At 38.4% G+C, this 13,980-nt stretch overlaps 1 protein-coding gene and 1 long non-coding RNA gene across 3 annotated transcripts; one reads left to right on the top strand and one right to left on the bottom strand.

Moving 5' to 3' along the window:
* The first annotated feature begins 3,270 nt into the window (after positions 1–3,270).
* rundc3ab (RUN domain containing 3Ab) lies at positions 3,271–13,662 on the top strand. Of its 2 annotated transcripts, XM_044178506.1 has the most exons (11): positions 3,271–3,650; positions 7,268–7,383; positions 7,954–8,081; positions 8,585–8,670; positions 8,757–8,846; positions 8,966–9,046; positions 9,214–9,379; positions 10,320–10,477; positions 10,726–10,845; positions 12,218–12,318; positions 12,419–13,662. In XM_044178506.1, the coding sequence occupies exons 1-11, from the start codon at positions 3,544–3,546 to the stop codon at positions 12,559–12,561; spliced, it is 1,296 nt and encodes a 431-aa protein (XP_044034441.1). In that variant the 5' UTR covers positions 3,271–3,543; the 3' UTR covers positions 12,562–13,662. The 2 variants fall into 2 exon arrangements, with proteins under 2 accessions (XP_044034441.1, XP_044034442.1); XM_044178507.1 differs by lacking the exon at positions 7,268–7,383 and having other exon boundaries at positions 3,272–3,650.
* Positions 7,563–12,529, bottom strand: LOC122867563. The gene is made up of 4 exons (XR_006375952.1): positions 12,392–12,529; positions 10,326–10,544; positions 9,224–9,321; positions 7,563–7,855 (listed from the first exon to the last, which is right to left on the bottom strand). It is a non-coding gene; the product is annotated as an uncharacterized LOC122867563 (long non-coding RNA).
* Positions 13,663–13,980: the final 318 nt, after the last annotated feature.

The following is a 13,980-nucleotide window of genomic DNA, read 5'->3' as shown; positions in this document are numbered from 1 at the left end:
CAAAGTCCTGATGTCCATGAGCCGAGCACATTTTTAGTGCAAGATGTGAGGTCAGCATAGTTGGGGAGGCGATGACTTCTTGTGATAGTGATTATGGTAATGAGACTTTTTCCCCTGAAAACCTACTGCATCTCCTAGCTGTTTATATATCATACTGACTGTACAATGTACCGTATTTTACCACTGAAAAAATAAAAACACGTAACGTAAATATTTTATTGTATAATCCAAGTGAAGTTGAGAAGTATTTGCTCTTAAGATGGAGCAGTGTGGAGCCATGTTCACATCTATATTATTTAAAGGGGCACTCCACCAATTACACTAATAATTTTCAGTTTACTTGTCATGAGGAGTATTATTCGACTGGCTTCTTTGGCTCTGCAGGAGCTTGCTAAAGTTTTTTTTAAAAACTTGATGATGTCATTTGGGTTTCAGACCTGCATTACAAACTGGAGGTGTGGGGTTTGAAAGACATGAGCATTTACTAGACTAAAAGTCAGGATGACTCTGCTGCTTCAATTCTGACCATTTTTCTTTTTTCATCTGTCTTTTGTGAGTGCCCAACCGTATGGAAGTGCAATATTAAATCAGTGGACTGCCCCTTTAAGTGATTGGGGAAGATGCTAGATAAAGCTCTGTCCCCTGTTACAAAAATGAAAACATTGCAAGTTAAAATGTCCTCACTGGTTGTTGCCACATGAGAAGTCCAATGAAAGCAATAGTCTGTGCGCGTTTTTGAGTTTCAGACCATTAAGACCGTATAAACACACAGGGAGAAGTGAGTAGTATGGAAAGAACACATGACCCTTTTAGACCCATAGCACACATTTAGTCAGTGTAAGAAATTAAAATGATGCACAATATTTTTAGAACATAGTTTGACTTGGTAGAAAAGGTTTCAGTCGTAGTCATCTGGACACTGTTTTCAGAATCAAGACATTTTGGCTCCCATCCGGAAGTCATTCTCAATTGTGAAAATGGTCTGAGAACTCAGAAATTTAAGCTACTCTGTGTTGCTTAAGGCCTGCCCTCAGGAAGGAGTCTTCCAGAGTGTCTGCTGTTTACCCTGCCTAGTTTCACCTGAAACTGACCTTCTTTTGTTTCCATGATGGCCCAGTAATCAGTAATCAGGCCTATTGTTTTCTGGCTGCACCTCCCTCATCACTGTTAAGTACCTGATTAGCATATGATTGGCTTGCCCATGGTGCTAATACACTGTTGTAGATCGTTGGTAAATTGAATCTCAGACCACCATTTCTGTTCAAAGAGGGGTTTTCTTTTTTCACAAAAATGGCTTCTTTGACTCCTCTTTCAAACCAACTCTTCTCTCTACTATTGAGAATGACTCCCGGATGGGAGCCAAAATGTCTTGATTCTGAAAACAGTGTCCAGATGACTACGACTGAAACATTTTCTACGATGGAACACTCCTGGACGAATGAGGGACTACAACGTCATAGTTTGACTTGCTTATCTTTGTTTTTAGGGGCATTTATAATACATAAAGTACATTATTTTGATACTGAAGGAATTAGTTTGTTATGTTAGTTATGATATTTATTGTGTCATGAACATACGGGCTCCAAGCCCACATGAACTTATAAGACACCAAAAAATACTGTTGCAGTGGTGAAACGTTCGTCAGACATGAACATAATTTCTTATATATTACATTGCATTACAAAGAACTTTGCCTCCTGTCCCAAGCTCAATAAATAAAGTCTGCCACAAAAAAGGTTCTCTTCCTAAAACACAACTTTTTAAAATAATCATCCAACCAGAAAACCTGTCAGAAATTAATTAAAAAGCCCATAAATCATCATATTAGGAGCAATGAAACTTTCTTCAAGCTTAAATAAATCACATTTAACAATCACTTAAAAGCCTTTTCTTTTCAGGGAAACCAAACCATGAGGTATTGTTGTCTCTGCATATTACATCTGTTTACTTCTGAATCTCATTTTAGATTACAGACTACAGCTGAACGTTTCACAGCTCTGATGTTGTCAAAACAGGAAATATGAAGCATCCAAACATATGGAGGACCAGGAGATGCAGATATGCATGAGTGATTGCTTCACCACCAGGACAAAAAAACCCACAACCCCCCACCCAACAACGTATGGTGGCAACCAGCTGTCAGCTCATTAGAGAGGAAAAGGTTGGGGACCAAAGTGTCACCGTTTGATGACGCTTTACAGCTGAGTCAGTTCAGTTGGTTCAGGCTCCAGACACACGAAAACCTCCTCTCATAGTAGGTCGGGGGAAAAGAAGGGAGGGAGGAGAGTGAAGGGTATGCTGATCGGAAATTACAGAAAGAGGAAATGATCCAGCATGATGACTGTGGTGGTGCTCCTGCTGGTGATGATGATATCACCCTTATTGTACTTTAAACCTATTTTCACAAGCTGTTATTGAACAAGAAATTAAACTACATACATTTCTGCCACAGCATATAACCGCAATGCTTACTAGTCCAAAAAGGTCTTTGATGGACAGATAAACATGACGTTCATATAATATAGGTGCATTGTCCCTTAAAGAGAAAACGTGTATTGAAATATATTGAAAAACAATGAAAAAAATGTCTCAGCATTTCTTTCAGTTTTTTTATTTACAACATATCTTATATTCAGATACACATACATATAGAATAAAAAGGCAGTATTTCCTCTTAGTAGCTTTAAGGTTTGAAAACTATTTAAACTAAAGTAGTTTAAATGCGCTGTATCTCCACCAGCTGTAACATTAAAATGTTGCTTATGTGTTAAAGCATCATTCCAGTAATATGATATATATAATAATATGACTTTCTAAAAGGGACCATTCTGCCCAACTAGTACTTTTACTTTAATACTTTAAGTAAATGTTCCTGTTAATATTATATGTAGTTCCAACAACATTAAAATATGATTTCATCATTTGGAAAAAGACAAGACAATAAGACATAAGTCTTATAGATTTTCACCACCACCAGGTGTGGGATATATAACTATATATATATTTATAATGACGTCCCACCAGCTGGTCAGTAAAGTTTAAAAGGTTTTTAGAATTTAATAAAATTCACAATGCTTAGTAAGTATTGGTAAATATTAGCACTTAGACTTATTGGATATGTATCACTTATAATTCACAAAACTAATGTTAAAGCCTTGTTGTAAAGCAGGAAACCGCCTTAAAAGTGTACATGTCACTCAAACCACTGAGGTGATTCGTCATGTTCAGTCTGCATGATGAGAGCTGATCAAGTGACGTCATGATGAAGTCAAAAAGTGGGCGGGGTGAGAGAGAGAGAGAGCAGATATGTAATTCAGTCCTCTGTGTATAACAGTAATAATAAAAACAGACGAGCGCACTGCATGTTCCGGTATATCTGATGTCTCAAACTACACATCCTCCGCCATAAAACAGTACTGCTGCCGGCTGTCTGCGGCTCTGATGCGGGCAGCCAGCATCCTCTCTCCGGCGTCCAGAAGTGAATGAGGAGGGCCGCTGGTCGACAGGGAGGGGTCCTTTGATATCAGGGCTGTCTCCTCCTGGATGGAGCCCGGCTGTATGCAGGCAGCGATGGCCATGGGAGATGTCTCGAAAAAAGCATCGGCTCGTAACGTGGCGGTGGAGCGAAAAAACCTAATCACCGTCTGCAGGTCAGTTTACTGTCAAAGAGAGACTCTCTCTCTGTGTGTGTGTGTGTGTGTTAAAGTGCCTGTGCTCTGATGTGAGGGGAGATTTTAATGGGTTAAATATTGCATTAATTCTAAGTGGCCATATGGTTATATTTGTTTGTTTAATGACAACACTTTGGTCCTGGTGTTTTTATTCTTACTAAAGGCACACAAGACATATTTTGACATGCTCGCTTAGGCTACGTCATCCTCATAATAAGTCCTTTTATGAACTCTGTACAGACAGTGGGCCTGTACAGACACGAAGCCTGTACGTGCATTACAAATACACATTTTTAATATATATAAAATCCGACAATCCACAGACAGACTGATCTCACTGTGTGGTGTCATCTTTGTCAGTGCTATTTATTTCCTCCCTGCTGATGGCGTGGTTGCTATGACGACAACCTTCTTGGGGCAAGGACTAGCTGGCACCCAAGGGACTCAGGGAAGAGAGGTAGTATAAGGCCTGTACATCAAGTCCTGATTGGACTTTGTGGGATTTTTGGATAGAGGTTTGCACTTAAAGGCCCTTTGCCAGAGCGTAAACACATACAGACATAAACATACTGTACATGCATGCATGCTATAAACCACACAGTGTACACCTATGCAAAGACATACACAAACGTTACCTTGAGACCTTGAGAAAGATTAAACCTCTGCCAGACCCAGAGATGCTGTCTGTAGTTGAGACTGACCTCTGTTTTAAAATGTAAACACCCACAGTTAGTTATTAGCAGCAAATTTAAAGCTGCTATAATCACTGTTTTTTATAATAACAATCGATCAAATGACTGTATTACATTAAAGAGGTCACTTGTAATGATGAACCCACAGAGATTTATCACCTGATTCTATAATTCCCTTCAGCTCTACGGAGCGTTTTAGGGTCTTTCAGCTCATTGTTTTGGTTTTCTGGCCCACAACTTTATTGTTTTGGTTCATTCTCACCGCTCTTGTGTCTATGTCCGTCGCAGCTGTTTTCAGCTAAACAGTTCTAAAAACAGAGTGTATGCTACTTGCTCATCACCAAACAGCAGACAGATACAATTAGTGACTAGCAAGTGAACATAGTGTAACATTTAGCAGCTAAAGAGCCAGATATTTCCCTCTGGAGTTGGTAGAGATCAAAATCAGAAATAAAGGGAGATTGAATAGTGGACTTACATTCGTCATAATAACAAATATTTTGTATCTGCTGGACGTGTAAATAGGCAACTGTTTGCTAACAAGTTTGCGATATCATCTTAAAAGGTGATAAATGTCAATGTTGTTTTCACAGCTTGTTTCCGAATGGTAGTACATGGCAAGTTTTGAAAGAGATGTGGGTATACAACAAAAACTGTAGTGATGAATTAAATTAGATTTAGGCTTTAGTGCCACTGAACTTGGCAATAAAATATATAGACAATATAAGCAGGATATAATTCAGATTAAATAAAGTCTTTTCACACAAAGATTATCAATTTAAACGCCTAAACAATCCCTCTCTTTTCACTTTACCCCCTCTCCTTACAGATATACACTTGTCATCTCTGTCTGTGAATATGCTGCTCATTCTGCCAAGATTCAAGTCATTGATGTTAAAGTCGAGGTCAAGTCTAAAGTCATCAAATAACAAATATCTGTTTCATGGAGCTGTTTTAAGCCCAAGTCATGTGACTAGAGTCCACAGTCATGTTATTGTCATACTGGATGTAGAATATCTATTAAACAAACACTACACACACACATCCAGGCATATGTGCAGGTGAACAAGACTGCACCTCTGATGAGCCACTGACAAGCCTATCTGGGTCATATCACATCCCTGCTGTCTGTAATACAGTGAAAACACAGGGGATTGTGCTCGTTTTGAGGATAGTCAGCCAATTATTGTCCAGCATCTGGCCATAGTCGGAGCAGCTGAATGAGACATTGTTGCCTTTGGAACAATGGGGAGTGAAATCACTTGCCTCAATGGCCTTTGTTAGGATAAGCATTGTCTTATAGACACACACACACCACGCAAACTGACTGTAAAGTGCTCAGATATGTTTTACTAAAGCCTGTTTATATTTGGTCACTAAAATTCAATCTCTATATCTATCAATCAAAAATAATTTCTTTCCATCTACTGCAGAGGCCGTGTCTACCAGGGTTTCTTTGGTCCCTTTCACCCTGTGTCACTGGACAAATAGTATTTGGCAGGTGTTCCTCAGCAAATAGAAGTGCTGAATTATTTAGCCTCCAGGAAAATATTTAGGAGTGGTCATTTCAGGAGAAGGTTAATGATACCTCACATAAACTTAGAATTTTAGTTGCCACAGCATGGGGCTTTATGGGATCTGTGGGTGTGTATATTCTGGCAGAAGGTCACCCCAGCTGACATTAAACCCCTTTATTATGCAGGTACATTGTTACACTTGAATCCATATTAATTATTTATCCAGGGATGACAAAGTTGGTCGGTCAGTCCACCGCTTTGGTCCAGACTGAAATATCTCAACAACAATGGATTGCCATTAATTTGGTGCAGACATTCATGGTGCCCAGATGATGAAACTTTGATGATCCTCTAGTGCCACCATGAGGATGACATTTTTAGTTTTAAGTGAAATGTCTAGACAACTATTGAACATAGCCATGGAATTGCTACAGACATGAATTTCCCTCTCAGGATAAATTGTAATCACTTTGGTGATCCTCTGACTTTTCATCTATCATCAGGTCAATATATATATGTATATATATACTTAAGTACAGCCTCACAGAGCTGCTAGCACAGCTGTAGACTCTCTTGTTTTCTTAAGTTTTACTAACTACTGTATTTTCCACAGCGGTTTGTATCAGATACTTTTAACTCCCCATGTTGCTATTTTACAGAACTATTCCAAATATTTTTCTCCTGACTGTAGCTATGCTTTAAACTGTTTATGTGGGGTATTTGGCTGAATTTGTTTTCCATATTTATTCATGTACTCAAAATGTACTTTACAGGCTACAGCGAAGTGCGTCACAAGCAGGCATCCTTACAGCTTTGCATGTATTACATCAGACTAGAGTCATAAATTCAAGCTGTCCAATAAGAAGTAAACTGAGTTGTTGGGAGCTTCCTGAAAGCTCTCCATAAACATCTTCCTCACAGTAAAAGGGTGACATCAGGCTCCAGTGTAGAAATGAGAGTCAGCTGGAGATCGATAGTGCAATATGACTATGGGCAGAAATCTACATCAGCTAACAAACATATGGGATGAACATAATGTGTGTTTAACAACCTGGGTTCTGATCATAGACTGTATATAAAGATTCACTTGCTTTTTGATTGAATCCATTTTACAGGTTTTATTATCATTAACTTTGTTTCACTATATTCATTATGTTTGCAGAACACTATGTATACTTACATGGACTTATGTGATTTCTTTTTATCGAGGAAAGATTCCAAAAAGTATAATTATAGTTTGATCTATGACGTGTTCCTCCTACAGTAAACTGAAACAAAGAAAGCAGTAATCCATTAATCTGTTCCCTGACTAACCTATTCCCATGATGACTTCATTACTGGCAACCAAACTCTTTGTTTAAAATTTCTCTTTCTCTACCGCACAAAGGTTTTCAGTAAAGACGCTGTTAGAGAAATACACAGCAGAGCCCATAGATGATTCATCTGAGGAGTTCATCAATTTTGCAGCCATCCTTGAGCACATCCTTAGCCACCGTTTCAAAGGTAATGAACCTATGAGGAATTTGACTTGGATAGACTGCATGTTAAGGAAACTCAAAAAACACTGAACAATAAATGGAATCTGATATTGAAGCAGAAAAGCATATTGACAATGTTCAAATGCTAATAAGACTAATTTTGTCAAATTTAAAATTTAAAACAAGAAATGAAGAGATTTGTCATTAAACATTTAGTAGAATCAATTTAATTCAGCTATCAATACTGAAATTATTACATAAAGTCAAACCTAACATTGTTATAATGTCTCTGCATCAAAACTTGTTCTGAATTTTTAAATACAATATTGTAGTGTCTAAAATAACAAATCAGTATCCAGCGCATCAATCAGTTTTCAATATCTGCAAAGATTTTATGGTCAAACACTGTGGGCTTCCTCCATCAGCAGCTCCTTGTTTCTGTGAAGGCTCTCACGCTGTAGCTGCACCTGTAGACCCAAGACTCCGCCCTCTGTTCACTGAAATAAATATATACATTATATATGTTGACAGTTAAGTTCAACATATCAACAAAGAAAATCTCTCAAACAATATTCATGTTGCACTCTCTTTTTAGGCTCCGGCAGCTGGTTTGATGGTCAGAGGAGTTACTGGGACTACATCCGTCTGGCCTGCGCTAAAGTGCCCAACAGCTGCATCAGCAGCATCGAGAGCATGGAAAACATCAGCACCTCACGAGCCAAAGCAAGTCCTATATACAGTTACAGTAATGATCATAATAGAAAACTGAGGGAAAATGCACATTTTAGTAAGGTGTAATGTTGACTATTTTCATTAATTTTTCTAGTTGCCCTGATTTGAAACAGATGTCCTAGTAAGCATTGATGCATAAATCAGATATATGACTTTGCAGCTTTCCCAAAAAAGTCTAATTAAAGGAAGAGTTGCAGTACAGACTCTAGCAATGCTTTGTGCCCTTTAAAGCTTCACTAACTTTGCAGCAAAGATTTTCTGAACGGCAGCAATAAGTCTGAAGCCGTCTGAGCAAACTGAACTCCAATATCCAAAAATGATGTTAGTAAACAGCCGTACATGAGCATTTTCAGTGTTAGAGCGGTGGTGGAGATTGTTAAAACATATACAATGGTAAAAATGGGGGTATGTTATATTATAGTCAGGAGAGTGAAGAATTTTTTTTTTATTTGATGTGACTAAGTTAATTTCTTAACCTTTGGTGACTCCTTCAGGGGCGAGCCTGGATAAGAGTAGCCCTGATGGAGAAGAGGCTGTCTGAATACCTTGCCACTGCTCTGAGGGACAGCAGAACGACCAGGTTAGAGGCCCCAGATATACAGTAGTATCACCTTATCCCCACTAGAACCATGTTCCCAGCTGGTTGTATTTGTCTCTGTGCTTTAGGAGGTTCTATGCAGAAGGAGCCATCGTGTTAAGGGAGGAAGCCACGGTCCTAACAGGGATGCTCATAGGTCTTGGAGCCATAGACTTTAGGTGAGGAGACTTGTGTGTCTCTGTGTAAAGATACAGAGACATTTTATGCATCAAACTGATAACTTTAGATGGGTGTGTATAGTTTTTTGTCCTATTCCTGTGTTCTTTCTTTTCCATAGTTTCTGTCTGAAAGGGGAGGCCTTGGATGGGAAATCTTCTGCCGTGATTGACTACACACCGTACTTGAAATTCACACAAAGGTAAGTTACTGTGCCACATTAGATAGGAGCGGCATTTCTTTTGGGATCGTGCTTATATGTCTTTTACACAGCAGACATTTTGACTTGTCATAGTAGGACAAGCATTACTAATAACATTAACGATACTGGGCGCTTGAAAATAAATAGTTTGGCTGCTTCTGTTGTAGCTATGATTACCTGAGCGATGATGACGATCGACAGAGTGTTGACAGCAGCACAAGTGATGACAGCTTTCCCGAACACCCCTACATCCCCCTGGTCACTGACGAGGAGAGCTGGAGTACAAAGTGTCGCAAGATGGAGCAGAGGTTCAAGATCGTCAATGCTCAAAAGGTGTGCAGCCATCTGTTTTTTGTTTACTTGAAGAAATAGTTCGATATTGTGGTAAACAGGCTTATTTGCTTTCTTGCCAAAAGTCACATGAGAAGTTTGGTACCACTCTCATGTTTCATAGACTTAAATTTGAAGCTGCAGCCAGAAGCTGGTTAGCTTAGCTTAGCACAAAGACAGGAAATGGGGAAACAGCTAGCCTTGCTCTGTCCAAAGGTAGGAAAATCCACATACCAGCACCTCGGAAGCTCACTAATTAACTAATGAATTAAGTTTTATCTTGTTTGTTTCATCTGTGAAAAAAAAAAAAAGTGTGTAAACAACATGTAATTTGTGGGAGGTTATGTGCCTAGACTATTTCTTAGCTGGAAATTCCTTAGCTTTGGACACAGCCAAGCTAGCTGTTTCCCTTTGTTTCCAGTCTTTATGCTAAGCTATGCTAACCAGCTGCCGTCTGCAGCTTCGTGTTTAATGGACAAACATGAGAGTGGTATCAATCTTCTCGTCCAGCTCTCAGCAAGAAAACAAATAATTGTATTTTCCAAAATGTCAAACAATTCTTTTAAATGAGTCAGCTAACACTGGTTTTGCTGGGTATTGCATGTTCAGTTTAAGACAATGAATTAACACTTCTCCTGAAAACTAATTAGATATAGAAAATATCTTGTATAAAAGCAAAGTCTAAAGAGTCAAGATATCAAACAATGTTAACTGTTGCTATCAAAAAGTGTTAGTTACTCTTATATGTTAAATATGCCATATTTGTGGCATATTTAAGAGTGTTTTTGTGTTTACTGCATAGGGTTGAGGAGAAGTGGGCACATCATAAACTACAACATCACACAATAATTTCTGTAATACACTGAGCATTACAGATGGATGATGCTCTAATATGGAGGAGGGTGGATATTTCCTTTCACATAGTGTGGATGTGCGTTGTCAGGGTTACCTGGAGGAGCTTGTGCGCCTGCGTGAGTCCCAGCTGAAGAACACAGAAACAGAGAACAAGAGGCTAAAGGCCCGATTGGAGGAGCTGCAGAGCCACAGCCAACGGGAGAAGAAGGAACTGGAGGACATAGTCCTGGAGCTTCAGGAGCAGCTGTGAGTGATGTAGACAGAGGGTGGTGTCCAGGTTTCACCCACATACTCCTCAGTGCACTGCAGAGCACTGTGGGAAGCAGAAAAGATGCAATAATAATAAGATAAGATAAAATCCCATTTCCCACCCTTAAAACCTCTGAATGTTGGAAGCGTTTTCATTGGTTTAGCTGAAGTTTTTGATGGATCTGTTCCAGAGGCCTGGATTTGATTATTTCTTAGAAATGTATTCATGTCCTTATGTTTGTCAGGACAAGCTTGATTCCATGTGACTCCAACCACCTGGCCAAAAACCTTTCAATCCCTTTGGTCAATCAGTGGCCGACGCTCCAGCCATACAACAACCAAGACGACGTCAAGCTGTTCCGAAGGTTTGACTGAGTGTCTGTCTCCTGGCATAACTGAGCTTACGTGTAGCATTTGACTGTTTCGTGTTATAGGGGATTTTTGTCTTTTCCTGGCAATAATTGAAAAGAGAAACAGACATACACACACTCAGTTATATCAACAAGCGAGTGTCATAAACGAGAATAATTTTGTCATATTGACAAGGATGTGGCGTGCAATACGGCTAATTCCTGCTTCTCTAAGTTATTATTTTAATTACATACATACATTATATACATGTACCACATATAACATGTGCTTCTATGTACATATGTTATGTTGCACATATCACGTAACGTATATTGTATACATATGCCTATATACAATATGTTTGGATTTTTTAAATCTAATAATGGTTTTCCTGTTTTGCTGTTTTTACACAGACACATGGGAATAATAATAAACCGTGTTTAATTATAATGAATTAATGTATTGATCCATTTAAAAAAGCTATTATGCTGCTATGTGTTGGCAGGAGTCTGGATAATCAGAGCTACTACTACTGCTCTGTGGGTCGGATTCCATTTAATTTTTAGGTGGCACACCTTTTATCAACACATCTTTAAACTGAAATGATCACAAAACAGAAACTGTAAATGTAGTTAAGTTTTTTTAAATTCATTTTGTGATTCCATGTAAAATTTCTATTATTAATTCGTAATTTAAAGATAGAAATGATTCATTCATTCATTATTTATTTTACTTTGAGATTTATGGTGCATCATTTAAATAAAATTTTAATTAATAAATTCATAAGAGGTATTTAAGCAAAGCAACCACAGCTGCAACTAACGATAATTTTCATTATCGATTTATCGGCCGATTAGTTTTTCTCAATTAATCATTTAATCTTTTTGTCTATAAAATGTCAGGAAAGAGTGAAAAATTATGACTTCGGATTGCTTGTTTTATGCGATAAACAGTTTAAAACCCAAAGATTTACTATATTATAGGACAAAGAAAACCTGTCATAAACGAGAATAATCCTAAGATTTGGGAAGCTAAACCTAACAAATGTTTGACATTTTTGCTTGAAAAATTACTGAAACAATTAACTGATTATCAAAATAGTTGCCCATAAATTTTCAGTCGATAGACTAATCAACTAATCGTTTCAGCTCTAACATAACTTCAAATGTCTATAATTTTTCCTGTGACATACTCCAGGGTCCAAAACAACAGAAATATACTGTATATTTGCATACTTTTAATTTAACAATCAACTTTGGAGATTTATATGCACATTTTTATTGTTTTGTTTTTTCAGCTACAACCACGAAAAAACAGGCCTGTCTAGAAGCACTCTACTGTATTGTTGACCCACTGTATTATTGACCCTGATCTGTTGACCTGTAGGAGAAGTTTCCCCAGCACAGAGCTGCTGTCAGTGGAGATCAGCCTGGATTCAGACTCCCAGAGGACGGAGGGGAAACAGAATGGAGGAGCCTGGTGCACAGGTGAAACAGTCACACACTGCACCACTAAAATAATAAGTGAGTAGACACACATACACAGTTGAATTGACCCTACCTTTGTATGCCTGTCCCACCCCTCCAGGAAAGGACTACACCCCCTCCATGATGGGCCTATGTGGGTCCTTGGCATCCCTCCCGAGCTGCAAGTCTCTGGCTAGCCTCAAGTCCAGTGAGTGCCTGGTCAACATCAGCACAGAGAACAGTCCTGCCCTCTCTCCCAGCTAGGGGGTGCCAAAGAAACACTGCCTACCACTTAACAGACACTGAGACAATTCAACATGAATACAAAAAGACTACTTTTGGTTGGCGGACAAATGCTCTCTTTCGTGGCCCTTACGTGAGCCCCTTTACCTTTCTGCTCTGTGCCCAGCACTCTCTCAACTTTTAAGCTTTTGTGAAAGAGTAGCCTCTGTGTCTGGGACTGTCCAACAAAGATGCAGGAATAGCTGCTGTACTGCCTGACGGCCTCCTTCTGTTTCACTGTCTTTAATTGTCTTGACATGATTAAGCGTCCTGAAATGCAAACAGCTGGTTCAAGTTTGACCTCTCTTACGTCACGATGCTTGATTTTGTGCACTTACAGTCATGTATCTACTGGTCACATTCATCAAAACTCACTGTATGGTTGTTCTGTATGTTCTTGTCCATTTTTCCGTTTTACCAGTCTGTCAGTGTATCTTATTCTGCCTCTTGCATCATACTGGCAGTACAGGATGGATGAGCTGTTGTGGGAATAGAAACAATGTTTTGCCGTATTATATTACACTATTATTAGAGAGATAAAAAGAAAGGCTTGCAATGTGCTGAGTTAAAGTGGCCAGGCGGTTTTATGATGAAGATTATTTAAAAATTAACAGTTGCAACTTCATGATATTGGGGTGAATGACAGTTTGGGCCTTATTCAATCATACTGTAGGTTAGATATATATTTTAGAATGTGACATAAAAGATCGGTCAGGCTACCAAGGTTTGCAGAGCCATACAATGTGAACATAGAAAAACAGACATAATATCTATTGCATACAAATGCAAAGTGCATTGTGACTATGCAGAATGAATGTTTTCATTGTCTTCAAACCTGGCAGGAATAGTTTGAGCAGGAGAGAAATAGTGAATGTGCAACGTGTTTATGTGTGTCATTTGATTTTTTTGCCCCCATTTTTTTTCTTATGACCTTTTCATTTTATATTATAATTAATTTCATGGTATACTTACTTTCATTATTTCCCATCATGTAAATTGCAATCTCATGCAGTGTTGTTGAGAGTTGGAATACATTGTGTTATTTAAAATTGCAATAAATCTGCCTTATTTTGAAACATTAAATGCTGGTATGCAATGGATGTGTATTTTTTTGGTTTTGTCAGTCAGTCAGTCCACTAACTTTGGTCCAGACCTAAATATCTCAACTATCGGATGTATTGCCATGAAATTTCGTACAGAATAGATCCCCAGATAATTGACTTTGGTGATCCCCTGTCTTTTCCAATAGCAACATTGACATTTTCAATTTGTCCAATAATTATGGTTTAACTTTATCTCCAAATACCTGCAAAACTAACTAATTCCTATCAGCCTCAGCTGTACTTTGTATTTACTGTTAATTAGCAAGTGTTACCATGCTTACATGTTAAACTTAGTTGG

This window comes from Siniperca chuatsi, linkage group LG20 (assembly GCF_020085105.1).
Source record: "Siniperca chuatsi isolate FFG_IHB_CAS linkage group LG20, ASM2008510v1, whole genome shotgun sequence".
Lineage (NCBI taxonomy): Eukaryota > Metazoa > Chordata > Actinopteri > Centrarchiformes > Sinipercidae > Siniperca > Siniperca chuatsi.
The sequence above is the reverse complement of the archived record's forward strand: the minus strand, read 5'-3'. Positions and strand labels throughout refer to the sequence as shown.